The sequence below is a fragment of the Kryptolebias marmoratus genome, linkage group LG3 (assembly GCF_001649575.2).
Source record: "Kryptolebias marmoratus isolate JLee-2015 linkage group LG3, ASM164957v2, whole genome shotgun sequence".
Classification (NCBI taxonomy): domain Eukaryota; kingdom Metazoa; phylum Chordata; class Actinopteri; order Cyprinodontiformes; family Rivulidae; genus Kryptolebias; species Kryptolebias marmoratus.
The window spans coordinates 3,686,354-3,713,208 of record NC_051432.1 but is presented as its reverse complement, the minus strand read 5'-3'; the positions used below and the strand labels follow the sequence as shown (position 1 = coordinate 3,713,208).

Here is a 26,855-nt window from a genome sequence, read left to right as displayed (position 1 = left end):
TCAGACTGAAGAGATTCAGCCAAGACATGGGTTTGAGATGTGAAATTGTCACTTTTTGGCTCATATGCTTTCCGTAATGATCTTTGTACAAATTTGCATCTCATTTTACCATCTTAAACTTGTTGGCCAGTCCCCCCCCAAAGAATAATGGGGTTCGGGGCTGATCATAAGTGAAACAAACAGACATATATTAAAACAATACTCAAGTTTGTTGAATTAAAGTCATTTTTTAAAGCAGCAAAGAACCACACGAGAAAAGGGCATCAAATGAATTTGATTTTTATTTTACTGCATTAAAGCATATCATAAAATGTAGATTAGCCTAACAACCTTGGCATCATAGACATTACATGTTTGATAACACAAGGCAAAGTACAAAAATAAGCCACATTTTGAATTTGGAGACTAATTCAGTGATAGAAACCCTGTGTGTTATACAGAAACAAAGTGAACTACTACATGATGACCCATCACCAGTAAGAAAATAACCAGATAGTTGCACCAGTCCAAAATCTATAACCACATGGAGGATCTGAACATGCTCAGACTGTGTGCATTGGCATTTTAACACTTCATGTGACACACAGCTGAGAGTTGTATTGTTTTTTGTTTTTTTTAAACCAATTCAAGCAAATTTTAATTGCATCCAAAGTCCTAGAAAATGTGCGGAAAAGCTTTTTTTTTTTTTTCCCCTTTAAAGCAAAACCCTGCCCAAAAGCTCAGATATTGTAGATTGTAATGAGTCATTACATGCACAATGTTTTAAGATAAATGTAGAAAAACTAGAGAAAGACAAGGTTTTGTAAAGCCTTTGTTTAAAAAAAAAAAAAAAAAAAGAAAAGGAAAATTTATTTGGCTTATAATTGAATGATATGAAAACCTAAGGCTAACATTTTATGATATTTTCATGCCGACAGTGATCAAATATTTCTCTTGGCTCTCCTCGTTGATTCACTCAGCTGCAGATTTGTCAGGAGATGGAGCCCCATCCTCGTCACTCTCCAGGCCGCTGCGGTCAATGAGATGTCGCACCGTAGGCAAGTCACCACGTCTAAAATATTAAAAAGATTAATTTATTTAAAAAGTGATTTACTTCTACCTTAGTCTACATTTTACATTGAAGTAGAATATTCAGTGTGGCTCTTTGTACCTGAGCTTGCTCCTCAGAGTGCTTACTTCACGGTTCATTGCATCTGCTGACTCAGTGGCATCCTCCAGCTCCCTCTGCAGCTTCCTGCGGTACATATTGGCTCTGGTCAGCTCCTCCTCAGACTCTTCAAGCTGACGTTTCATCTGGCGCAGTCGGCTATTCGTTTTCTCCACCTGCAAAGACAGGTTTTATTTGGGACTTATGTGGCGGACGTCAGATAAAACCACAAGCTCATCATCTTTTAACAATGTGAAGCTGAAATGTGAAGTATCCCACCTGATCTTTGTACTGATCAGAGTTGCGCCTCTCGTCCTCAACCTGCAGCAACGTTTCCTTGAGCTTCTTCTCTGCTCGCCTGACCAGTCTGGAGGACTGCTGACGCTCTCTGGAATAAAAAAAGAAATGGCAAATTACAAAGAAAGCACTATAATGTTGAGACAAAATTTAGGGGCTTCAGAAAGTATTCAGATGCTTTCTTTACATTTTATTTTGTTGCCTGATGTTACATTTGGTTTCTCATCAATCTAAAATTAGTACCCAATAATGTCAAAGTATTCAAGTCTTCTGCAACAACACTTGTAATTTAGCTAAGGTGCTTTCCATTTCTCTTCATCTCTGCCACATGTTGAATCCAGTCAAGGTGTAGAAACATCTCAACAAATTAAATTGGTTGGACACGTTTCGGAAAGACATCTCTCTATAAAAGGCCTCCTAGCTGATTATTTGTATCGGAGCAAAAACCAAACCATGGGGGTCAAAGAAGCTGCCTGCAAAGCTCAAAGAATAGATTGATGCAAGGCATGAATCTGAGGAAGGCTACAAACATATTTCTGCTTCACTGAAGGGTCCTCTGAGCTCAGTGGCCTCCATAATTTTCAAATGGAGGTTTGACACAACCAGAACTCTCCCAAGAGCTGGTGGCCCAGCTACAGTGATCCATCGAGAGAAAAGGGTGACCAAGAACATGATGGTCGCTCTGAGCTTCACACATCCTGTTTTGAAATGGGATCAAGTTCCAGAAGGACAACTTCAGGTCTCCACTGATCCGGGCTTTATGGCAAAGTAGCCAGATGGAAGCCTCTCCTCTGTGCACAACACTCAGAAGCTAGAACCAGGACTGAACTTGTTTCCTCCAGACAAACATTTAAATTAGACAAAGAGGCCCAAGACCATCCCAACAGTGAAGCATGGAGGCGACAGCATCATGCTGTGGGGCTGTTTTTCAGTAGCAGTTATTGGGAGACCAGTCAGGGTCAAGTCAAAGCTGAATGGAGCAAAATATAGATATATCCTAGTGAAAACCTTTTCCACAGAGCTGAGCTCAGGAACCCTATTGAACATCTGTGGGAATGGTTCCTACAGCCACCCCCATCCAACCAGACAGAGTTTGAGAAGAATGATGGTAAATCTTCCAATCCATGGGGCTTAAATTAAATAATTTAAAAAGGGTCTTTATATTTACAGACATTGCAATTTTTTCTTTTGAATAAATTTATAAAATTGTCAAAAAAAATTTGTTTGTACTTTGTCTTCACAGAACACTGGATTAATGGGAGGAAACAGTTGTAACATCAGTCTGTGATATAAAATGTATATTTTCTGCTTCTCACTTTGATTCTATGTCGAGCTGCTCTTCCAGCTGGGCGATCTTGGCCTCCAGCGTGGTGATGGTGGACTTGTACTTCGACCTGATGGTGGCCTCAAGCTCCTGCTGCTTCAGTTTCAGCTCTTTGTTCTGGCGGTCCAGCTGGGAACGAGCGGCCTCCAGCTGCTGGGAATTGCTGCGCTCCGCAGACAGCTCTGAGGTCAGCTGCTCAGTCTGATGTCAAACACACAATAAAAGCACTTCATTGGAACCCTCCTCAGTGGTAGTCACTGCAGTTTCACTTCTCAACTTTCTGTATTTTTACGCATGCATTTCTGATAGGTCACCAACTTTTTCCTTCAAATTATTAGATCAGCAGCAGCTATGGTTCGAGAAAACAAGATATCTTGGGAATCTTACCTGCAGGGTCATTCTCTTCAGACGATCGTTTGTCATCTCAGTGTTGACATTTTCTTCTTCCAGGTCTTCCTCCAGCTGAGTGATGCGAGCCTCCAGCTTCCTCTTCTCATCTGTCAGCAGAGAACTGACAGACCACCACAAGTTGAACATGGGATTTTACACTAACTTTTGTTACAATTAGTACTATAAAAATGTGCTTCATGTTCTAGTATTTTTATTTTTCTGTTGATATCAGCATGAATTCACAGTGTGAGTGAATACAAGTCATGTTATAACACAATTGTTATTTGGTTCATACTTCTTGGTGTTACTGCTGTTGACCTCTTCCTGGAGCTCATCTTTCTCGGTCTGAAGCCGTCTCTTCAGTCTTTCTGAAGTGGCCAGATCCTGACAAAACCCCACAAAAAATACATATTTATTACGATTCAGCTCGATACTGCAGAAACTGAACTGATTCAGGTAAGCTATGTGGTAGTTTGTTTTGTGTTCACAGCTGATGAATACATTATGGACCAGGTTCAACAATGTGTTTCTGCATGTGTGATGTCATAATATGTGCATGTTTAAACTAAAGTTTTTGTAGGGTTTTACTTGATGCTTTATTTGCATGCGACCATCCAAATTGTTTTCCTCCAATTTGTTCCTCCTTGAAAATGGCACATTTGTGTTAAGTAAGGATTTATTTTACATCACTTAAATGTAACTTTATAGTTGTGATCTGAAGCTATAAATCAACATGTTTAATTATCAGTCATCTTCAGCTGCTGGTCTCCACTGACTCCTACCTCCTGGACTTGCAGGATGTCTCCTTCCAAAGTCTTGACCTTCTTCTCAGTCTCCTTGGCGCTGTTGATGGCATCATCTCTGGACAAACGAAGCTCATCCAGCTCTCTCATCAGATCTTTCATTTGAGCCTAGAAGGCAGACATCAGGACCCATGTTAGATGATCACTGCAAGTCACATCTGATCATCATCCAGTGCATTTTTGGTTCACAGAACTTTTCATTGTGGGATTTTTGCCAGTGTGCGTCAGCCACAAAAACTTTATATTGATAGATCTGACGTGAACCCAGAAGTTAAAGCTGGTAAAGGACCAACCTTCCTTATTGGCTTGTTCAAGGACAAATTTTAAGTCCATTTCTCTCCATGTAAACATTGCTGTTGGTTAAACTCCACTTGAATATTTTTTTTCTGGGCGTCAATTTTTAATTCAGTTTTTACCTTGCTGCTGTATGATCAAATGTTCATTTTTCCCCAATGTCTTTGGAAGCCATTAGTAATTTTCATGCCTTAAAACATCAACAAGCCTTTCCATCCCCAGAAATCTGGGTCAGAGGGTTAACACCTGTGGTCAGTTTGTATATCTGACAGAAACATGATCTGTAACCATTCAGGTTTTTAATGGAGGGCATGTGTATTTTATCACATCATATGGAGTTTCACTTTAAATGTAGTTGGATGGTTTTATTGCCATTGCCAGCAAAGCATACATCTACCTTAACGCTTAAAAGAATAAAAGAAAGGTTATGCTCCACGACTGCCTGCAGGGAGTAGGCAGGACTTAAAGCCTCATACTTGGTGCTCAGATGCTGGTTTCCAAAAGTACAACATGGGAGTTTCTGTAAACTAGATCCTCCTGGCTTCAGTTCCCAATAAGAGAAGGTGGGGACACATGGCTCTATTAATGTCTACAGTCAGCCAGCAAAATTTCTCATGAACTAATGGACAGATTTTAATAAAACTCCCATAAGATGACTTCAGTTTTAAAAATTAGTTCAAGTCATGGTGGACAGTATCCATTCCTTTAAGGAATGCTAGGCCTTTATTTACCTGGAGTTTTTTCAGCTGTTTCAGGGCATCGTCACGTCCTTTGTTTGCAAAATCAATCTGTGCTTGGAGGTCTGCAAGGTCCAGCTCCAGTTTCTTCTTGGAGGAGAGGGCCTGAGAGCGCTGTCTGCGTTCATCTTCCAGTTCAATTTCCATCTCATGCACCTGAAAAAAAGAACTCACAATTTTCCATTTATGTGAAAATTTAACGGTTTTAAAGCAAATTGTTAGAATTATGTTTGCCATCCCACCTGTTTAACAAGCTGCTTCCTCCTCTCCTCTCCCTGCTCATCTCTGGCCTGCAGGTCTCGGTCGAACTGGGCCTTCATGGCCTGCAAGTTGACCTCCAGGCGCAGTTTGGCATCTTCTGTGAGCTGCAGCTCGTCCTCCAGCTCCTCCAGCTGGAGCTTCATCTCCTCCAGCTGCTGCTCCATGGCACGCTTTGACTTCTCCAGCTCATGAACCTGCAGTCAGTTCACATTTATTTAGACTTGCTTCAGTTCCAGCTTTTGCTAACAACAACAGCAAAAAAGGATGTTTGAGTCTGGTGTTGACATTTTAAAGCAGATTAACAGCATTTCCAAAAGCCTCATCTACAGCTCCCATCAATGGCTGTCCGTGTCTGCTTACACTCTTGCCGACATCATCCTTAGAGGAGACCAGGTCCTCCATCTCAGCTTTGAGCAGTTTATTGGCCCGGTCCAAGTCGTCCTTCAGAGCCGTCAGGGTCTCCAGCTCACGGGTCAGAGTGAGCGCTCGCGTTTCCTTCTCCCTGGCTTCAGCCTCAGCCTTGTCTCGCTCCTCAGCAAACTGAGTGGAAATGGCTTTCTCCTCTGCCAACATCTGAGGACCAAAGAGGATCAGGATGGATTCAAATTCCCACAAGACAATATACACACATTGAACTTCTATGAACATGTTTTTCCCCTCTAAATAACCTTAAAAATATTTTTTTATTCCCCCTCCACCTCCCTTTACATTTCATTTTTCATAACCAAGCAGGTTTGTTCTTGCAACATTTGAATAAAAATCCTTTTTCTATGGTTTAGTTTTTATGTCACCTGTATGTTTTGGCAACAATTTTATTGCTGCATCTTCAAGCACAATCAGACTTGTTTGGATAAATTAAAAGAAAAATTTAACTGAGCAAGAAAAATTTTAGTTGGTAAAAGTTTTGAACAAGTTCTTACCTGATCAAACTTCTTCTGCTTGCGCTCCAGGTTGGACACGGCCTGCCTCAGGTTGTGCTGATCCACCAGGAGGTCATCCAGCTCCTGCTGCAGACGGGTTTTTGTCTTGTCCAGCTTGTCGTAGGCTGCAGTCTTCTCCTCCAGCTGCAGCATTAGGTTGTCCACCTCCCGCTGCGCCTTCTTGCGGCCCTCCTCTGCCCCCTCCAGACACGAGGCCTCCTGGTCCACCTTCTTCTTCATCTCCGCCAGCTGGAGAGAGGAGAGAATGAAAGCGAATGAGTCAGCTGAGTTTATAGTAAGTTAAAGATGACCAGTTCTGAATGCTTTGTACAGACCTGAGCCTGCAGAGTGGAAACTTGCTTCTCCACATTCTTCTTGCTCTCCTCCTCTTCCTCCAGCATCTCCCGCAGGTTGTTCTGCTCCTCCTCCAGCTGCTTCAGACGGGTGGACAGTGACAGCTTCTGACGAGTTTCTTCTTGGAGCAGCTCCTGGAGTTCGGCAAATGAAAACGGCATGTGAGAAAAGCAGACATGCACCGTTTTGGCATTTCCATCATCAGATGCCATGCCGTGAGTATGTAAAAGAAAAAGGTTGTTGTTAAAGCATTTAGTTATTAAAGAAAATCTCTAAATTGTGACTATTAAAAAAGGCAAATCTGAGGTTCACACATTTGTTTGCTAACAGAGTTCAAATTTGAGTTTTGAGAAGATCGAGCATATTAACTTTTTTTAAGCCTAATTTCAGATTAATTTAAAAAGATTACTCAAATTTCTGATCCTAATAGTGTTTTTACCTGTGTATCCTGTAACTGAGACTCCACAGTAGACAGGTCTTTGCTGGATTTGATATTTTTACCCTCAGCTTGACTCAGGAGGCTGTTCACATTCTCCAGCTCCGTCTAGTTGGATGAAAAAACATCAACTGTAGCTAAAGTCTAATTACGTTTTCCTTCACAAACTGTCCTGCGCCCGTGTGAACGCTCCAGTCATACCTGCAGCTTGCTTATCTTCTCAGTGACCTCCTGATTCTTTCGCTCACTTTCTGCAAACTTAACCTGCAGCTCCTGAACCTGCGCTTCGGCCTTCTTGCGCCGGTGTTCAGAATCTCCTTTGCTTTGTGTCAGACTCTTCAGCTCGATCTGCAGCTCATTCCACTCACTCTCCAGAGCCTGCTTGGCTTTCTCCACAGACACCTTGTTCTGCAGGAGGGGCACATGATGCACGTCAGTGTTTCTGTGGATGTTTGATGCTGGCGTTCTTCTGAGTGTGCAGAATTTGTTACCCTTTTGGCCTGCTCCAGCTGCTCGTTGAGCTCCTCGAATGCCTGATTGTGTTTCTGTCTCATGTCGGCCACCTGCTGCTCGTGAGCTTTGGCCTCGTCCTCCAGAGTCTTCCTTAGCTGACTCACTTCTGTCTCCCGTTTGGCCCTGGATGGACAGAAAAACCAGACGGACATCACCTGTCTGACACGTCATGGATTTCCCTGCCATCATGTTGACAGTGAGGATTAGACTTCACTGATGACTATTACCTGAGCTCCTGCTGTGCTGCAGTGGAGTCCAACGTGTCCTCCAGCTCAGTCTTCAGGGCCTCCAGCTCCTCTGCCAGGTCCCTGCGGTTTTTCTCCGCCTTGCCACGTGAACTCCTCTCCAGCTCCAAGTCCTCCTGGAGCTCAGACATCTGGGCCTCCAGCTCCCTAATCTTCTTCTGGGCCGTGTTCTTTGCTGCCGCCTCCTCTTCGATCCTGGGGTGAAGGCAATAAGGTGTAGTTATTCTGGAAATGGGTTTGATATACGTCTACTCTAGATGCACTCATCCATCCATTGGCAGCAGGATCAGAATAAAAAGAGACAGACGAACAAAGTTAATAAAATAAAATATTTTGGTTTGTAGGGCACAAAGTATCCCTTGTTCACATGGATACACCAAAAGATAAAACCCCACTATGGAGACAGATTATTTTTATTTATTTTAAATACCCATTTCCCTCTACAAACTTGTAAACATGCTGATTTTTTTTTTTAAGTTTGTTTAAATATCCAGAATAATGTGCACAGGGTTTTAAGTGTGACCTCATGTTTTCAGTCCACCTTTGGTTTGGCCATGTTCACCTTAAAATATTCATTGTAGCTTAAAGGCCTCAACTGTAAAACTTTAAAGACTTTATTTACAAGTCTTCATCCACTTGATAAGCAGGAATTTTAAAAAAAAATTAAATACTCATGTTGCACCAGTGGATAGTGATAATGTGTACAATATCAAAAGATTTTTTTTCAGTATTAATGGAGTTTGTTTAACACCCATTTTTTTGACAACCTAAAAACTCAATTTGCACATGGATGAGAGGAGCAAACGCAGCTGAACAGTACCGTTGACAGGTTTCTCTTCAGGTAAGACTGCTTGTTGGCTAGACTTGTGTTCATGGTTTGTGTCCTGTGCAACTCTGGCCCAGTTACGTCATGTAATTTCATGGAACAAATATAACTGTGACATGGTCTGAATGTGGCCCATGGGCCTAGAGTTTGGCACGTGTAATTTAAAGCATCAGGGTGAAAATAGGTTGCAATTCGATCCCTTTTCCCCACAAATAAATGTAGCGTTATTGCATTAAAAACAGTGAACGTTGCTCTGACCTGGCCAGTGCAGCAAGCAGCTCCTCCTCTTTCTTTGCCAGCTGAGCTTTGAGATCCTCAATCTGGGCCTGCAGGTCTGAAATCTGATCGTGAAGATCTGTCGAGTCTCCCTCAAGTTTACGACGGTTCTTCTCCAACTCCTGACGCATCTTCTCTTCCTTTCTCAGACGGTCTGCAAGTGTTCACATCAAAGTATTATTATTTTATTTAAGAACTGAAAAACACCTGAATTTGTAACAGGTGTTTAAGAGAAAATAAATTTAAAAATACAGAAACAGTTTTAGACACTTGCCCTCTAAATCTGCTATCATAGTTTCATGTTTATTCTTGAGCTTCTGCAGGCTTTTGGACTTCTCTTCTTCCTCGGCCAAATTGGTGGTGAACTCAGAGAGACGCTCCTCCAGCAGTTTCTTCTCCTAAAATCACCATTCAACAATTTTATTCATGCAGTAGGTATGCTTGAATTTTTTCATTTTTATTTTTTAAATGCTTTTCATTTTAAGCTGCCAAGTTCTGGTCTAAAATGAGACCTTGTTGAGCTTGCCGTTCTGGTCATCCAGCACCAATATGTTCTCCTCTAGTGACTTCAGCTTTGCATCCGTGGTGACCTTCTCTATCTGCAGCTTCTGTCTGGCTGCTTCCTCCTCATCCAGCTGCTGCTCCAGATCCTGGACAAAAACAATTCACATTTGAGGTTAACACATTGAAACAAAAAGTTAAATATTTACCAACAAATTTTACGCAAGTCCTTCCAGATTTGACCAACCGTGATGTTCTGCTGCATCTTCTTTTTCTCCGTTTGCATCTGAGTGTACCTCTCCTCCTCCTCCTCCAGGCGAGACTCCAGGTCATGCAGGATCTCCTCTAGTTCCTGCTTCCTCGTGGCGAGACGAGCCCTCATCTCCTCAGCCTCGGCACACAGCTCCGTCTCTGCCTGGAGCTGCTCTTGGAGGGCCAACTTCTCTTGATTCAGCTGAGAGAGCAGAGTCAGAAATACAACTGAAGTTTCATGAACTTTAAAAAAAAAATGTTTTCATAAAATAGCGATCAAAGTTGAAGCTCAGTCCACAGAGAGGCTCCTACCTGTTTCTGCTTTGCTTCATATTCTTTAAGTTGCTCTTCAACCTGGATTTGTTTCTCCTTTACCAACAGCAGCTCTTCTTCCTTAGCGATTAAATCCTCCTCCTGCCGAGTCACTTGCAGCAGAGGTTTCACCTAGATTAAAACAACAAACAAATGACTTAATTGAAGATTAAAAATGGCACCCAAAACAAAACAAAATCGATTATGATTTTCTTGACTTCCACCTTCATAAAAATTTCATCTCAGTAAATTGAATTTTTTTTATACCTTTATACTGATAATGACTCCAGTTGTGGATAAAAACATTAATCATCATTTATTGTTTTCAGTTTGTTTACTGACCAACATTGTGTTCAGAAAATTAAAAACTAATTACAAGAGGTTGCCTGTAACAAGTTTGATAGGAAGCGAAGTTTAAACAGGAAAGAAGCAACATTTCTACCCCGAGTTAAAATGCAGCTTCTTCTCCAAACAGGTCAAACAAATTTTAGGTTCAAAAGCTCCATCTACCAAGTCCTTCAGCGTATTTAGCTTTCATGTACAAATAGCTTCTTCAAGTCTGATCAATAGTTTTGTAAAGTACAGAATTGTTTTAAATGTTTATCACTTGTCCCTAAACAGGTGATAAACAGGATACATGGTTCACAGAGTTTTATTTGAATGTTGAACAAGTTTAAAGCCAATCTAAAAACTGTCCCAGAAAGCTGATCAGTTTAAGCCGTTTCAGCTCAGATCATTACCCAACAGAGGGATACAAATGTGGATTAGTTTAACATTAGCTGAACTGTGACCAACTTTCACGGTTTTTGGTCGTCTCACCTTGGTGAACAGTCTCCACCACTGCCAGTTCCTCAGTTTCAGGTAAGCTGCACAGTTTCGCTGGATGACTTTCATGGCGATCAGCTGCTGCTGTCTCTTAGCAAAGGCTCTGAGTTACAAAAATAAACAAATCAAACAAAGATTTCCTTAACATTACACCGATTCAGGATCAGCAGACTAGCAAAGAAAACCTGCAGAAAGGAGCAGTATTGGCAGCAGTGAACTTCTTACTTGCGGGCTACATATCCTCTGCACAAGGCCTGGAAGCTGATGATCACATCAGTGATCTTCACGTCTCTCTCCTCCTCCAGGTGAGCCAGGACTCCAGCCCTGAAGAACACTTTACTCTGACCAACACGGTACATATCTGGCTCGAGCTCCAGAGCTTTAATCTGTCAGAAGAAATGTGGAACATGAGCAGACAGGAGGTTTCTCCTCTTCATGAACTGCAGACTTGTAGACTAATATTATTCTTACCATGAGCACACAGGCTTGCTTCCCGTCCATAAATCCTTTTGGGATGGCATTTGGAGTGAGGATTTCATATCTGAGACACATGTACAAAAAATTACTGATTCTTTACACCAAATATGTAAACATCATGGCAAACATTTTATAATTCTACTGTTCGTCACCTCTGTCTGAACTCCTGGAAGACGATGCGGTTGGGGAAACCTTGTCTGCAGATACGGATCCCCTCCAAGACCCCGTTACACCTCAGCTGGTCCAGGACCAGGTGAGGGTCTAGTTTACCAGCCTGATTGAGGCAACAAAGACCACAATTAAAGTTTTGTTAATGCTCTATGGATCTACTCTCACTTCATTACACTCATGAGTCAGTTTCTGCAACATCTGGCTGCTGCTGTGCACCTTCTTCTCGTGGTTGGGGATGATGCAACGAACAAAGTTCGGGTTGGTGTTCCTCAGCGTGGTCATGAGGTTCCCCAGCTGCTCCTTGTACAGCTGCCCAACAGTGCGGAACATGCCTTTACGGGTTTTGAACATTCCCTGGGACGAGTCAGACATTCCTGCCACCTTATCCAGGCCGACAATATGGTTCACTGTGGAAACAAGAGGAAATGTCAGAAAATACATGGCAGCCATGTTTTAAAGTCAGCCTCAAATGTAGCTTAACATGTTCTTACATTGCTTTTGTTTTAAACATACACAACAGTATGACATCCCACCACTTACTGTCTCTCCACAGGTCAGCAGTGAACTTGTCTGTGGACTGGCTGAGCAAAGTGACCACAGACTCATTTAGGGGGTCCATGTTTTTCATCAACCAGCTGTCTGCCTTGTAGTCCACCTGCATCAGAAAAGACATTCAAAGGGAAGAAGAAAACATCTCATCCTTTAAAATGTACTACAATAGCAAAAATGGTGGAAACAAAACATTTTACTCAAAAAGAGTAAAATAATTAATGTCAAATTAGAAAAGCTTGTATCAAATCATACACGAGGATTTATAAAATGTAAAGTTATCATCTGACCTTTCCTGCATAGTGAATAACACAGAAATCTGAATCATCCTTGAGTTTCTTGGGTTTCAAGAACTTGGGGTGACTCCCCTGCTCCTGTTCCAGTTTCTCCACAAAGGTCTTGTCTGTGGCTTTGGGGAACCAGCACTCTTCGTCCAGCAGAGCCAGGATGCCCGGAGGACCGGCCTGCAGTGAAACAACACCAGGACGTGTCAGATGAATCCTGGCTGTGTGCAGTTTCAGGATTCAATTTAGATTGAACAAATGCTTGCTGCAGGAAAATAAATGTAAAAAACAATGCCGAGTCACTGAGTCCTGAGGAAGAAGAAACAAACACCGTACAGGTTTCTCGATGAGGTCGATGCAGGGCTGCAGGTCGAGGCCGAAGTCGATGAAGCTCCACTCGATGCCCTCCCTCTGGTACTCCTCCTGCTCCAGGATGAACATGGTGTGGTTGAAGAGCTGCTGCAGCTTCTCGTTGGTGTAGTTGATGCACAGCTGCTCAAAGGAGTTCAACTGCAGGAGAGAAAGAAATATTTTGCTGAATTAACACTTCCTAAAAAGCTTGGGTAACTTAAAAAAGCAGCACATTTTAATACACATCTAGCTTTTTTAAAAATCAGACCAAGCAACCAAAGAAATTATGAATTTAATTGTGCACAGATTGCTGGCTTCAGACAGCTCAGAGAAATTTAAAACTTCAAACATGGAGGCACAAGCTGCTGCCTGGTTAAAGTTACTCTTGTTTCATTTTACTGAGTGGAACAAGTTGAGGACAACATTTGACTGTTTCTGTAAAATAAAAAGTCATAGTAATAGTCCTGGCTCTGGCAGCCTTCCTTTAAAGGCTTGAAAAGAAACATTGAAACACCCACTTTAATCTTTGACTATTATGAAACAATCAAGTTTTATTTGAATATTGACTTAATCATGCATTACACAACCCTCACTGCACTAAGCTGATGCATTACAATTTTATTTATTTAAAACAACAGAAATTAAAGCTTTCTCAACAGAATAAAACTTTTACAAACTTTGAGTCAAAAGTGCTTTAAAGGAAAATCTGCTAAAGCAATAGTTCGGATCTTTTAAAGTAAGGTTCTGTGTTCAGTTTGGAGAAAGAGCTGATGTTGTCAGGACTGATGAGGGAACAGCTAAAGCAGACTGTGTATAAAACAAAATTTGCATGAACAGCTTTGAAATCTTTGCAGTTGTTTAAACCAAAGTTCAAATTAGTTATTCTGGCAGAAATGGGTTTCCACAGGAAGTGAAGCAGGCTGAACTGAAAAGGTTAAAACTGCACTGCTGCCACCATTTACACTTAATAACCACAGATGTCTAAGTAAATAATTGAGTAACGTGAAATTGATGGCAATGTAAAGGTTTATAAAATATGCACAACTTGAAAGTGAAGCCATTTTAGGACAGCAGCAGTCCACTTGGTCTGGGCTGCGTTTGAACCAACATTAGCCCAAATCATTTCTCCAAACTGAGGTTGCTCATAAAGCAGTCTCCAAAAAGGTCAAATCAGTTCTTTGTGACATTTACACAAATAGTCTTCAAAAAAAGATCAGAAGTATTATTTTAAAGTTGCTAAATGAGTGAATCCAATGCTGTCAAACCTTTCACATCCTTACGTCAGAGGGCTCGGTGGCACCGGTGTGATGGCAGCCTCACCTCTGTCAGCCCACCCCAGGGCGGCTGTGGCTACGATGTAGCTTACCACCATCAGTGGGTGAATGTGTGAATAAATGGGTGAATGAATGATTGTAGTGAGAAGCGTTTTGGGGTCCTTGGACTAGATAAAGCGCTATACAAGTGCAAACCATTTAAGAGTCTTTACTTTTTTGTGGCAAATACAGTTTTATGGACAAATTGTTTCATTGACTATTTGAAATGAAATGCAACAATGAATTTGCAGATTTCAACATCTTAGAAACAGGAACCATTTGTCTGCAAAAGCAAACAAGGCCTTTGGTGTGGCCATGGTGAGCTGGTCAGTTTCAAAAAATTAAAGAACTGCACAAATATTTCTGAGCATCTCCTCAGTACCATCCAAATTGGGGATCATGTCATCAACACTGGGGTTGGGAAGTATTCTTTCACAGTCTTTTCTAGACTTTCAATCACCAACCTTGATTATTAAATATTCTACATCAGTTTGTTAATGCAACAAAATATCTAAAAATGGTTTTACTTTGCCTTCACGCTATGCAACACTTAGGAGTGTTTATGTGCAGAAACAATAAGTACAGAACAGCTTACCTCAAAGATCTCAAATCCAGCAATATCTAGGATTCCAATGAAAGAAGCTCCCTGCCTCTTTGTTTTATCCAGGGCCTTGTTGATCCTCAAAACCAGCCAGCGAAACATCCTTTCATAAGAAGCTTTGGCCAGAGCCTCAACAGCAAACTCTGCCTGCTCCTGGGTCTGCGCCTTCTGAACATAGTCCCTGCCAACCTGGGACAAAATGCAAAGATGTCAAACTGAAGTCACAGATGTGAGGGAATCCACCAAATGAGTCTTGTTATGTAGCTGAACAACAGACAGGAAACGTCAGGTTCTTTCGCTGCGCACACCTTGATTCTGGGGGTCAGGATGGCTCGTGTGAAGTCCATCACGTTGATACTAAGCAGGTGACACACTTTCTGAGCAGCTGTGAGTGAAACAATCGCATTACAGGATGAAATGAAACGTTTCAGAGCAAGGTGTGAGACAAACCGGAGGAAATGCCTGGTGGTGTCTGTTCGTGTGCATACCGGTGTCGTCAGGCATGGACGCCTGGTCAGAGTTGCGCTCCTTCTTGAAGGTCATGTTGCCCAACTGCAGCACAGCAGAGACGACCTTCAGCAGCCCTGAGGAAGAAACAACCAGCCAGAAAAACATGTTTCACAGCAATTCATTACGTCAGATGTCTCTCTTACTACTAAACACACAAAAACATTGATTTAAGAAATTAAATTAGCTTATTAACTTGCTCCTTTACTGTGGAACCCCGCAGTAATCAGGAACTTTTGGCTGTGTGTTGCTGCAACTTTAAAAGAAAGTCAAAAATATATATTTTTTAAAAAGTACCAATTATTTCTTCCTCTGGGATGCTCATGATCCTAAAGGCCTCCATGGTTTCAGTGAACATCTCTTTGTCCTGCTGTCCAGGGATGGTCACATGTCCGTTGGACAAGAAACGGTACTTGCTGTAGTCCTCCAGACACAAATCAGCTGGATTGGGAAGGGAAAAGAGGCAGCAAAAAACAAAACTTTGATTAACTCATTCTTTTATTTTGGTGTAGTTGGAGAGATTTGGGGCCTGGAGTAAGACTTGTTTTGGTAATAAAAACTTTTAAGATTTTCCAAGGAGACAAAGTGCCAAGTTAACACCCATGAACAGTTTTGATAAGTCCAAATATTTGGGCATGTCAATTTTCGTTTTGAATTTGAGGCTCATTAAGGAACATGTATAAAACCCATTAACTTCAAGCTTTACTGCTTTTGTTTTGTGATTTGTCAACCCGTTAAAGCTGACCAGTTGTAACTGCATGTTGCAATTCTGTCACTTTCCTTATCGTCTGTTTGGAGCAAAGCAATTTGTTTCAGACAAACAAGCTCAGAAAATTTAGCACAAAAGCCAACAAACTGTCAAACTAAAATACAGGAGACATAATTTTTAAAGCTTTGACAGTGGCAACCTTTTTGAAGTTTTTGACCTAAATATCTCAGTGGTTAATTTCCAGAAGGAGTTGGTAAAATCATTTTAAAATCCAGCAGGAGGAGATCCAAGAGCAGCATTTTATTCGTACAACACAGCTCTTCTGTTTTTTGCTCCTTATACCTGAACAGATCGCCAACAATAAAGCTGTTAACTGATTTAAGAGGTAAAAACTCTCAGGTGAAACAAAAACAAGTCTAAACACGATGTATACAAGCTTCTGCAGCTATAACTTCTCATGCACCCACCCCCCCACTTCATTCATTGAATACATACATTTGTGGTGTGTATGAGAGTAAAATGTCCAATTTGTACATTTGGACTGAGTTTTAGAGAATTCACTTTTATAAAGTTCAACCAAGGAAATTAGCAAATTAGCCTTTGGTTACAAAATGTGCTCAAAGTAATAGAGGCATCATTTTATTGTGTAATGTTTTTTGTGCCAGCTTTTACTCAAACACATTTAAAAAAAATAATGCAAAATTTGTTGAGTATAATTTATGCGCAGTATTTTACTGAAGTCTGTCATGACTGCAGGGACAACCAAAGCGTGCCTTTAAAGCAGTTATGTTCTGCTTCTTTACAAATTCTACACTCATTTGTGCTGCTCTTAATAACCTGCTTTAGTTATTAAACAAGCAGGATATATCTGTGTTTGGAGGCCACTACAGTGATAGAAGTTCACAGTTACAAGTTCCTGATTTTAACTACAAGTTTATTTTCCCCTCCTAGTCTGTCTTCCTCCAGCCGAGGCCTCTGGTGAAACCATCACCAGTGCACTGACCGAGCTGAGAAAAACTAATTTAATCAAAGTATTTTAATCCGCTGAATTTTCTTCTGATGTCTGAATGCGTTCTTTAGTAAGAGGCTTCTCAGCTGTACACACATTTAGCCAACAGTGTTTTGCAACTTCCTGTTCATTGCATCCATGTTGAAATAAAAGGGTTTGTGCTCACAGCGCATCTTGTCTCCCGCTCCTGTTAGCATGTAGTAGAAGACGTGGAAACTCCTCTCCTCTTTAGCCTGTCTGATGGCTCGAGACTTCTCCAGCAGATCTGAGCTTTCAGTAAAGAACTATTTCATTCAATTGGCAAAAAAATTGTTTGTTTTAAGTGCACCCTCGCAGTGCGAGTCTGGGGTTTTGTGCTGCACAAGGAAATGAAACGTAGAATTGGTTTATGTGAAAAGGATACAAGTTTCAATGTTTGCTCCAACAATGTATCCGTTGACGTCAAAGTTGATCCTGATGAATTTACCCTTAAAGACAAAATAAATGTTGATAGTTTAAAGAAGCAGCTTTACACGTGCCTTTCAGCTTTATGGAGAATTACTCAGATGAAGCTTAACTTTATGTCATATCCGTCTCCAGTACAGATCGACTGAATAAATGTGCATGTTTCAATGTGAGGCATAAAGATCAGACTTTAAAAAACAGGTTGCTAAAGATCAGTTGTGTTAAGAGGAAGTGGAAAGTCTAGTGTTTGAGGCTCATGTATGCTACTTGTCATACTCCCTCAACTTCTGCTTATTTGAGTTTTACCATCACATCCTCTGACCTCACTCCATACAGCTGAGACTACAGCACTAAACTCTGATGGAGCCGTCTTGAGTCATTCTTACAAATCTGGAGGAGTTGTCGTTCTTGACGGTCTTTGCGTTCCCGAAAGCCTCCAGGATGGGGTTTGCTTGCAGCAGCTGCTTCTCCAGCTCCCCCTGATGAAGACGAGAGGATCAGTCTGCATCGAGCTGGATCACAACTCAAGCATAACCTATATCTGTGCTACGCTGCACAGCTTTCATTGGTAAAAAAAAACAAAAAACAAAACAAATTGAGCAAATACTTCTGCACTTTCTGAAGAATAACCCAAGGGGGTGTATTGTTGCCCAATTGAGTGCATGCACACACAAGCAAAATCCTGCAGATTCCAACATACAGCACATTCCCGCTGAGCAGCAAGCCCGCTCAAGCTCCAAACCATGAAAGGTCCATGCAGGCACAAGCAAGAGACCGCAAAAGGCAAAAACACAGCCAGGTTAAACAATGCTCAAAGGAAATGCAAACATTAGCAACAATACAGACAGAAGACAGACTGGACAAACAGCAGCTGAGTGGAGTGGGAAACCTTTGGTTAAACCATCAGTCAGCCTCTGATGAAGGTTCTGCTGAGTCAGCGTGCAAGACAAGGAAACGTTGATCAGCGTGCAGACTTAACTGTGCAGGAAAACCTGGGCTTTAGGTAAGAGGATTGAGCTCTGTTACACTGGGGGCTAAAATACAGAGCTCTGTCAAAGTCAAAGGTCAGTCTTAATTTAGAATCAGTCTAATAAGAGAAATGGTCCTGAGTTTGTTTTTGATGCCACATGTCAAATTATTCATGCAGAAATAATTCTTCCATAACCCAATTTTTTTTTTTTTTCTTTAAAACACATTTTAGAATAGCTTTAAAAAGAACAAAACAACCCTTAACATTCATTTCCTATTTTTGCATTCAAGTTTCCCCATTTGCTTCTTTTCTAGCAATGCATTTTTATTTTTACAAATAAACAAATCAGCTAAAAATCCCTCAACAATCTGAACAGTTTCCAACAATGTTCTTTGAATAAGAAGAAAATTTAACATTTTTATATACATTTAAGCAAACTCCTGCTTTAATGCAGAAAGAAGTCATGTTGAACTCAATCTGTCCCATTTGGACATTCATTTCCACGCTCTCAAAATACAGAGTTAAAAAAATAAACTTCCATTTTCTTAACTTTAAAGTTGGCTAATTGCATTTAAGGTCTGCTCCAGTTTTAAGCTAAATAAAAGGCTACAGAGACTGGATTTGTCACAGATTTGGTGGGCCAGTTTTGATCCACTTAAAATCTCTTATGACCCAGATCAAATGATAGCATGGCCCAAATCTGACCTGCAGGCCTTACATTTGACATTTGAGGCTTCAAATAAAAAGGCAGAGGTGTGTCAGGAAAAATAACCAAGGCAGCGGTTTTAAAGGAATTTATGAGTCGCCTCAGTTTAAATTGTTTTTTTGTTTAGGTTTAAATGACGAGTTTTGAAAGAAGCTTAATAGTTTTGTTTGAATAAAATTGAGGTTTCTCCATTTTCTGAGCTCCCCCCCAAAAAAAGGGATGACCTGCTGGCTGCAGCTTGATATTCCTAAAGACATGAGCCACATCATTTCACTCTTCAGAAATTAAGTCCGTTTGAAAAGACACCAGTGTTTGTTTTTTTTACAGCACCGAGACAAAGACAATATTACTGTTAGTACGGACACTTATTGAATCGGAGATTAACTCACATGTGACAACGTGTTGCTGCCCTGGAGAAGAGGTAAAAAAAAAAATAATTTCAAACCCGTTTGATACTAAATTCAGCACAATGACTACATCACAGCAAAGAAAACACTGTCAACTGATGAGTCAGGACAAAACGATTAATAAAACTTCATGTTAAGTCTTGTAAAACAACCTACAGAGGAGCGGTAGCACAGGTATGTACATGTACACTGTCACACACAAACACACATTTTTCTTCACTTTTAGTCGCCATGGGGGAGAGCGAGGCACGTCTGGACCTGAAACAGGAATTCTCAGTCGCCACACAGCTCGTTAAAATACACAACCACTGATTCAGACTCAAGTGGAAATCTACTGAAGGATGTAAAATAAGGACAGGAGTAGAGCTGAGATGGTCTATCCAACTGATAGGACAGGAAACAAACAGCAGTTTTTTGTTGCATTTCACTGACCTGATCTTTTTTAGACTTGAAAGCTGAAGCAACGTGTGCAAGATACTGAATGACTTTCTTTGTATTTTCAGTTTTGCCCGCTCCTGACTCCCCACTGCAGGAATAAACAAAATAAAAATAAATGCGAACCAAGCAGAGCCAGTTACAATCAAACAGAATATAGCACAAGACCACAAAACTTCAAAATCCAAATGTTATTTTAGCTGCAAAAACAACTTTTGATGAAGTGAGTTAACTTGGCAGGTAGCGTGAACACTTCAACTACTGGTGGGACAATGAATAGTTAATATCTTACCCCTTGTAGACAGCGCTGTGATCAAGCTCAGTTTGGAGAAGAGCTTAGGTAAGTTACCCACTACTCTGAACACAATCTGATCGCTGCTGTAATAAACCAACTCCAAGCTCAAATTTCATAGCAGTTCATGCAAACACCGTTTCATACTTCACACACACACTCTTATTTACATGGAAGTCTGCTTATTTTTAAGTGCAGCAGCAGCTAGCTATAGGACTTCTGGCACACCCTCGGGCACTTCCTGCAAGAAGAGACATTTCTTCGAATGGGAAATTGATGGTGGTGTTAAGATCTATGACATAACATTTGCACAAATCTCTGAAATGTCTGAAGCGATCCACTGAGTTCAGACCAGCTGCCCGCTTGTTGGATCTGAACCATTTCTCCAAACTGAGCTCTTTCAGAGAGCCATCTGCAACAGGGAAGATGTTAACCGTTCATAACGGTTTTGCAGACTACTTCGAAATGTCTGGAACATCCCTTTAAGTTTGCAACTTGCTTCAATTTTTCCCACCATGTCTGAACAAACAGTTTTATATTTTATCTGCAGCAGTTGAGTTTATAGTGCTGTCCCGAGTTATTCATACAGGTCAACTTTAAAAACCCTTTAAAATAGTGTTTCAAGTTTAACTTACAACCAATACATTGCATTCCTCAAGTAGCTGCATAAACTGACTGAAAATACATCACTTAAGGTATAATTGTTCAAGAAACAAAGAAAACTTACGTGCAGAGGATGGACTGATCCTCTCGATCTGTTAGAGGAAAAGAGGTTCAAGTAAAACAATCAGCTCGAGTGAAGCTCAGTGAGCAGAAATGTGTGCACGACCGTTTAAATCTGCAGTTTGTTTTAAAGCTGTAAACATGCACGTGTGTACAGGATGCAGCAGTTTAGTCCGCTTACAGAAAACCTCCAGCCTTTTCGTTGTCAAATGTTTCCCCTTCAAACGTACCCTGCATCATGCTCCTGTAGGCCGTGTCTGTGATGGCGTAGATGTGGGGGGGCATCTCGTGTCTCTTCTTGCCCTTGTACATGTTGACGATGTCCTCGCTGTAGATGGGCAGGTTCTTGTACGGGTTGATCACCACGCAGAAGAGACCCGAGTACGTCTGAGTCAGAACAGTCAGGGTTAAAAGGGCAGGAGGGAGAGACGTTCGGTATTCATTCATGAAGACGGGCGATAAGACTCACGTATATGAGTCCAGAGTAGTATCGCTCTTTGAGGTTGTGCAGAACGGAGGCTTCGTTCAGGCAGGTGAGCTCCGCCATGTCCTCCACCTTGCTGAACTTTGGTGGATTCATTTTCTGGATGTCATCTTTGTGCACTTTCACCTGAAATTTAAAGCATTGAGACGACGGTTCAATGGCTGCTGCAGAAAACTGTGATCATTTCTAATAATCTGAACATTAGTCCATCAGAGGAAAGTCTCGACCATCACCTTCTTGCCCGAGTCCGTCAGCTCCACCACGCACTCTTCTCCTTTCTCCTCTTTGAGGGAGCCGGACTCGAAGCCCATCTTTTCACTGGGGACCCACACCAGCTTCTTGGAGGACCAGTCAGCCTGAGCCAAAGGGTTGTTGACCGCGCTGCGGTCCCCGTACAGATACTTGTCTGCGTCCGTCATGGTGGCTGAGGAAACGGCAGGAGAGGTGTTCAAACAAACAGTGACATCCATCTTTTTTCCTAACTGCTATGACTTTTCAAACATTTTTTATTTCTTTTATCCAGTTGTGAAGCAGATTTAAATAGCACCTTCCTCCAAAACAAAAAGTTAAAATATTTATTACAGAGGTATGCATTCCGAATGTTTGATGGGGAGTTTAATTTCTGTGTTTTAAGCATCCACCTCCAAACTTCAACATTTAATTCCAACCAAATAAAAGGTGAAAGTTTTAGATTAACAGAACTTCATCTCACGTGTTTAAAAATAAAATCTCCACTTTTTACCTAAAGCTTGAGTCAAGAAATTCTGGAATTGAAGAATTTTTATTCTAATATCTTTCAACCTCAATTTAAAATATTTGATTTTAAAGAAGGTCCCAAAAAGAACTTTTTTAAAAAAAAAGAATTAATTCATTTGTGTTGAGCACACCGACTAAAAGTGACTTAAAGTTGATTTTCTGAACTTGGCAGAAATGTGCAGCCTGATTCCTGCAGATTCTTGGTTTATTCAAGCTGCTCCAAATCTGCAATCTGAGTTTCTGGTATTAAACTCCTGAACGCTGAGCAGCTGGGTCATAAGGGTCTGAAACAAAAACATTCCTGCTCAGACAAAAAACCAGGAAGTAGATTTAAAGTTGATCAGAGGCCAATCAGGACTACTGTTAGACTTGGATTTAATACAAAACAGGATTTATTGTCAAGTTCATACAAGACGATGGGATGACAACCACATTACCATAACCAGTAAAAATGACAGAAATTGTGCAATAATTAACCCATTATTAAAAACCAATACGTCACACGAGATTAAATCAAAATTCCTGTGAAAAGTTAAAGGGCAGGGCACCTCACTGTTAAAACAGTAACTTCAGAAGCTCTGTAGTAAATTTATGCCGTCACTTTCATATTACCTAGCTTACAGGAATTCTGTGGTTATTCGCACAAAGAGCAGTACCAGCTAGATGTAGCATGGGTCAATATTTCTGCCAAAAAAGAAAAATCTGGCAAAACTGAAGAGATGTAAAAAAATTAATTTTATGCACAAAATCTGCTAATCGGAGCAGTTTTCTAATGGCAGAGATCTACTTTGGTCTTGACTACACCTGGACTAGCCATTAGCTCATCAGTCCTGCCAGATTTGAACTCCACTTCTTCAAAGTGAGGGTTATTCAGAGAACCATTCATTTCAAAAACAGTTGAAATATCCCTTTAAACATCAGGTGTTTAGATAGTGGTGGTGGTTGTGTGGGGGGGGGCATCTTCCTGCTGTCTCTTACAGGGAGAGAAGCAGGACGTTCCTCTAAAAGTACAAAACTCATTACTAAAGAGGCCTGTGTGGCCTTCATGGAGGTTGTAGGGTTGACCATCAGAGGTCTTCTTGTGCATTAGATCAGGGGTCTCCAATCCTGGTCCTCGAGAGCCACCATCCTGCATGTTTTCCTTGTTTCCCTGCTCCAACACACCTGATTCAGAGGTTAAATCACCTCTTCATGTTCTGCAGAAGCCTGTTAATCACCAATTGATTCAAATCAGGTGTGTTGGAGCAGAGAAACAAGGAAAACATGCAGGATGGTGGCTCTTTGCTCTCCAGGACCAGGGTTGGAGACCCCTGCATTAGATTGTAAGAAGAAAACCTGCAACGACAACGGGAGACTGACATCTTTCACTACAGAGCCCAACAGCTGAGGAGTCTTTGTGTCGCTCCGACAGGAATCCGTTATTCCTGCCGGCTGACACCATTAATCATTTTGGAAGTGTTGAGTTTGTGTAATCACGTTTGGCTTCTCTGCGTACAGTCTGAGCCGAGGCGTACGCTCGCACCAAACTGCAAACACTTCAGGAGGCAAAGAGCAGGTTTGGGCACGTCCTCCACACAGCTGTTTCAGGTTCCTCACTGTATCATTATGTCGCTGTTGGCTCCTTGTTCACAGACGTGACGGAGCTCGCAATCAAACAGAAAAATTCACAAATTAGTTGGGTTTTTAAAGTCAGCCAACCTACATAAGAGTCCTATAACTCATCTGACGGCCCTTCACTTCTCTTCTTAATGAAATTCCTTCATCTTGTTACGCAGAATTCCACAATTTCCCCAACTCCTGCTCATCACCTCGACCCCCTCCCTTCACTTCCGCAGCTTCCAGGGTCAATAAATAGACGTTCTGCTCCGTGTTCGCAGCATGTTGCTCAGGCTCTGAGAGAGTGATGCTTTAGAGAGGAAGAGGGGGGGAGTGAGGAAGGAATGTTAAAGCAAGTCTGGGCAGACAAATGTCATATCTGGACCGCACCCTGCAAGAGAACTAAAAAAAAAAGAAAAAAAAAAAGTGATGCAATCTGCATTAGGGAAAAATGAGATGCACTGAAGGAAATAAAAATAATCTAGTTTCTGCCTTTCTCAGCAACTAGAAGGAGCTGGGAGGAAAGACTAAAATATTGGCCGGATCAGCTGGCGGACATGCATGTCAGAATAATCAGCACCCTAAACTTACTCCAAGAAGCTGCTTCCTCAAACCGATGGATGATGAAAGAGTGCCTGTGTGCAGAAAGAGACCGTGTGTGTACACGCTTATAGAAAGAGGGATGAAGAGATCAGAGCACAAGGTGTCATCTGAGCCGCTCTTAAGTTCATTAAGAGCTCAGACCCAAAAGATCAGAGAGAGGACTGACATCCTGCAGAGTCCCGCAGACCAGAGAAGAACTGCTTCGGTTAGAGTCTGAGGAGAAAAAAACAAACCTCTGTAAACTAAAACCTCAGTCACAGTGCTTGTGACATGGAGGTGTTTGTGGTTTTGCTGTTAAAAGACACCAACTTCAGCAGGAAGTTGAGCAAACGCTTCACTCTTCAGAAGGAGTTAAAGATTTGTGTGCACGCTCCACTTGTGGGTTCGGATCCCAAATTTAAATCCTTTTGTTCTTCGACGCATTTTCAGCAGCATCACTACTGTCTGCCTGTCAATCCGCTCATTATCCAGGCTTTTACCACACACACACGAGCCCTGCCACCTGCAGCCTGGCTGATGAGCTCCACAGTTTCAGCAGAGGGACTGGATCAGAGGCTGCAGGAGTTCTGAAATGACTCGTTTAGACCGAGCAGATGACCCATCGGGACGCATCGTTTGCAGCAGCAGAAGACGACTGACATCGTTTTCTACAAGTTGTGTCTCAGAAACTCGCCCCAGCTGACAAAATGCATCTTTACGTTTTAATTCCATTTACTGGAGCCTTGTCAAAACAGGATTTCTGTCTCCTTTGGCGAAAAAAAATAAATAAATAAAAGGTTTGTCTGAACCTGTTGAGCGGTGTCCCAATCCTGGCCCCTGAGGGCCGCCGTCCTGCAAGTTTTAGATGATTCTGCACACCTGATTTAAATGATCGACAGGCTCCTGCAGAGCTTGGAGGACACGCTAAAGAGAGAACTCAGCCTTTGAATCGGGTGTTTTAGAGCAGAAAGACCATCTAAAGAACACACGGGACCCATGAGGACAAGAATTGAACATGGCTGTGGTTGGTCCCGATAAGTCCAGACTAATGGCAGGCTGTTATCGCTGCTATTAAACAGAGTGTTGAAGATGTAGCCTGAAGGGAGAAATTCAGCAGCTGGGCGTGTGCAGCGCTCGTTTTAGGGCTGAGGTGAAGCTCATCAGGAGCAAACGGCCACACGAGCTGCTTGTTAGGAGGCATCGTTACCATGATGGTTTTTGTCAAAAACGTTTTGGTTTTTTTTTTCTTCAAGTGACAGCTTTAAGAGAAAAAGTGCAAATTATACAGTTCAGTCAAGAACAGCGAAAAATAAAAAAGTTCCCCTCAGACAACACTGGGATTTGGGCAAACAGTTGTCTGTGGCGCTCAGTCAGAGCAGAAACATCATTTAAAGTTTAAACGGGTCACAGACAGTCTAGGTTTTACAGTTTTTTGGGACATTTTCTTTCTGCAAAATGTTCAACAGTTAATGGCACACAGCCCTAACTTTTGACCAATGCAGCCCCTGCAAGTCTCCCTGCAAACCAGGAAGCGAGGGATCTTCTTAAACATGAGACATGTCTCACATGGAGACGCTGGACAAACAGACAACCTCACATGTGGGACTATCAGAGTGTCCTGCTGTCACAGTTTGAGACTCTTTAAAAAAAGGCAGGGCTTGTAGTTTCCAGCAGCGGCTGTTTGTCTGAGGTTTAATTTTCAGTCTGCCTGTGTCAGGTTTGCAATCAGGGAGTGGCAGACAGGTGTGTGGTTACCATGGAGGCCATAATGAGCCACTGGCTGCAGCTTCAACATTTCTTTTGGGTCTTTCTACACTACTTATACATCAAAATGTACTTCTGCTTCTGCTTAGATAGCATCAAGTTGATGTTTGACTTCAGCTGCATTAAGACCCTTCAAGCTTATTTTTTCAGAAAGTTTCTAGTTTTACCCATTTTCCTTTGAAGTGAAGGAAACAGCTGGACTGAACTGGGCTGAGCTGAAGTTGTTGCCTTCACGGGACCGACTCTGCAGGACAAGCAGGAGGGGGAGAACTGGTTCTGACTTTGTTTGTCAGGTGTTCGGTGTCCGCCAAGCGGCTCAGTTTTCCTCTGATGGGAACACCTGAGCAGAGGGCGAACTCAAACGACCTGCATTTCGCCACCGCTCCCGTCGGCTTCTTCTACCTGCAGAGCATCGCCGCTGAGCCTCACCTGGTTTTCAGCAGCAGGCACCGCAGGTGAGCTCCTCCTCAGTCCGTGTTCGACCCGACTGGACTCCAAAAAAAGGACAAAAAACAAAAACCCCAGGCCGAGACACCGTCCAGCTGCTCGGAGGGAGGCTTGTCTCAGGATGGACGGCGCGTGCCTCTCGGCCGCTCACTTTTATCTTTTCGCAGGTGAGCTCGAGGCCACGCCCTCTCTGCGGGCCGACTCACGTGTTGCGTTCAGGAGCTGCACGTAAAAAGCAGCAGCGCTTCTAACAGGAACAAACGATGTCGGCGCTGTGTTCTCGGGTTCCCCTTTTTTAAATGTTTCACATGAGCGTTTAGGTTCGTTTCATAAATATTCTAAGAAGCAGCAGCGCGCGGGTGATCTGTGAAGCTACGAGGAGCTCATTATCGCCCGCTGCCGAAGGAGTGATAGTGTTTTTGACCACGTCTGCGCGTGTGTGGCTTTGTTAGCAAAATATCTCATGAACCCCTGGACGAATCTTAATGAAACTTTCAGAAAATAATCATTGGATCTACATATATAACTGATTAACCTTTGGAGTCAACCTGATTCAATATGGCCG

At 42.0% G+C, this 26,855-nt stretch overlaps 1 protein-coding gene across 2 annotated transcripts; it reads right to left on the bottom strand.

The window, feature by feature from the left end:
* Positions 1-263: 263 nt before the first annotated feature.
* On the bottom strand, positions 264-26,419 carry LOC108242714 (myosin-9). Of its 2 annotated transcripts, XM_017427719.3 has the most exons (43): positions 26,273-26,419; positions 21,379-21,569; positions 21,131-21,271; positions 20,892-21,048; positions 20,666-20,693; positions 19,644-19,737; positions 19,194-19,214; positions 17,515-17,607; positions 17,088-17,151; positions 16,851-16,949; positions 15,264-15,407; positions 14,948-15,043; positions 14,768-14,844; positions 14,454-14,648; positions 12,531-12,704; positions 12,201-12,374; positions 11,902-12,016; positions 11,578-11,768; positions 11,343-11,464; positions 11,185-11,254; positions 10,939-11,099; positions 10,708-10,816; positions 9,889-10,020; positions 9,572-9,778; positions 9,336-9,473; positions 9,098-9,221; positions 8,806-8,977; positions 7,704-7,916; positions 7,455-7,599; positions 7,165-7,371; positions 6,967-7,071; positions 6,509-6,661; positions 6,174-6,422; positions 5,614-5,826; positions 5,235-5,447; positions 4,987-5,148; positions 3,941-4,069; positions 3,454-3,542; positions 3,156-3,279; positions 2,761-2,969; positions 1,427-1,535; positions 1,151-1,323; positions 264-1,051 (listed from the first exon to the last, which is right to left on the bottom strand). In XM_017427719.3, exons 2-43 carry the CDS (start codon positions 21,562-21,564, stop codon positions 952-954), a joined length of 5,877 nt encoding a protein of 1,958 aa, XP_017283208.1. In that variant the 5' UTR covers positions 21,565-21,569; positions 26,273-26,419; the 3' UTR covers positions 264-951. The 2 variants fall into 2 exon arrangements, with proteins under 2 accessions (XP_017283208.1, XP_024864230.1); XM_025008462.2 differs by lacking the exon at positions 19,194-19,214.
* Positions 26,420-26,855: the final 436 nt, after the last annotated feature.

Coding starts and splice junctions, on each gene's coding strand:
- LOC108242714 (XM_017427719.3), bottom strand. CDS start 21,564: ATGACGGACGCAGACAAGTATCTGTACGGGGACCGCAGCGCGGTCAAC. Junction 7,072..7,164: donor AGAAGATAAGCAAGCTGCAG/GTATGACTGGAG, acceptor TCATCCAACTAG/ACGGAGCTGGAGAATGTGAA. Junction 3,280..3,453: donor AACAGCAGTAACACCAAGAA/GTATGAACCAAA, acceptor GTGGTCTGTCAG/TTCTCTGCTGACAGATGAGA.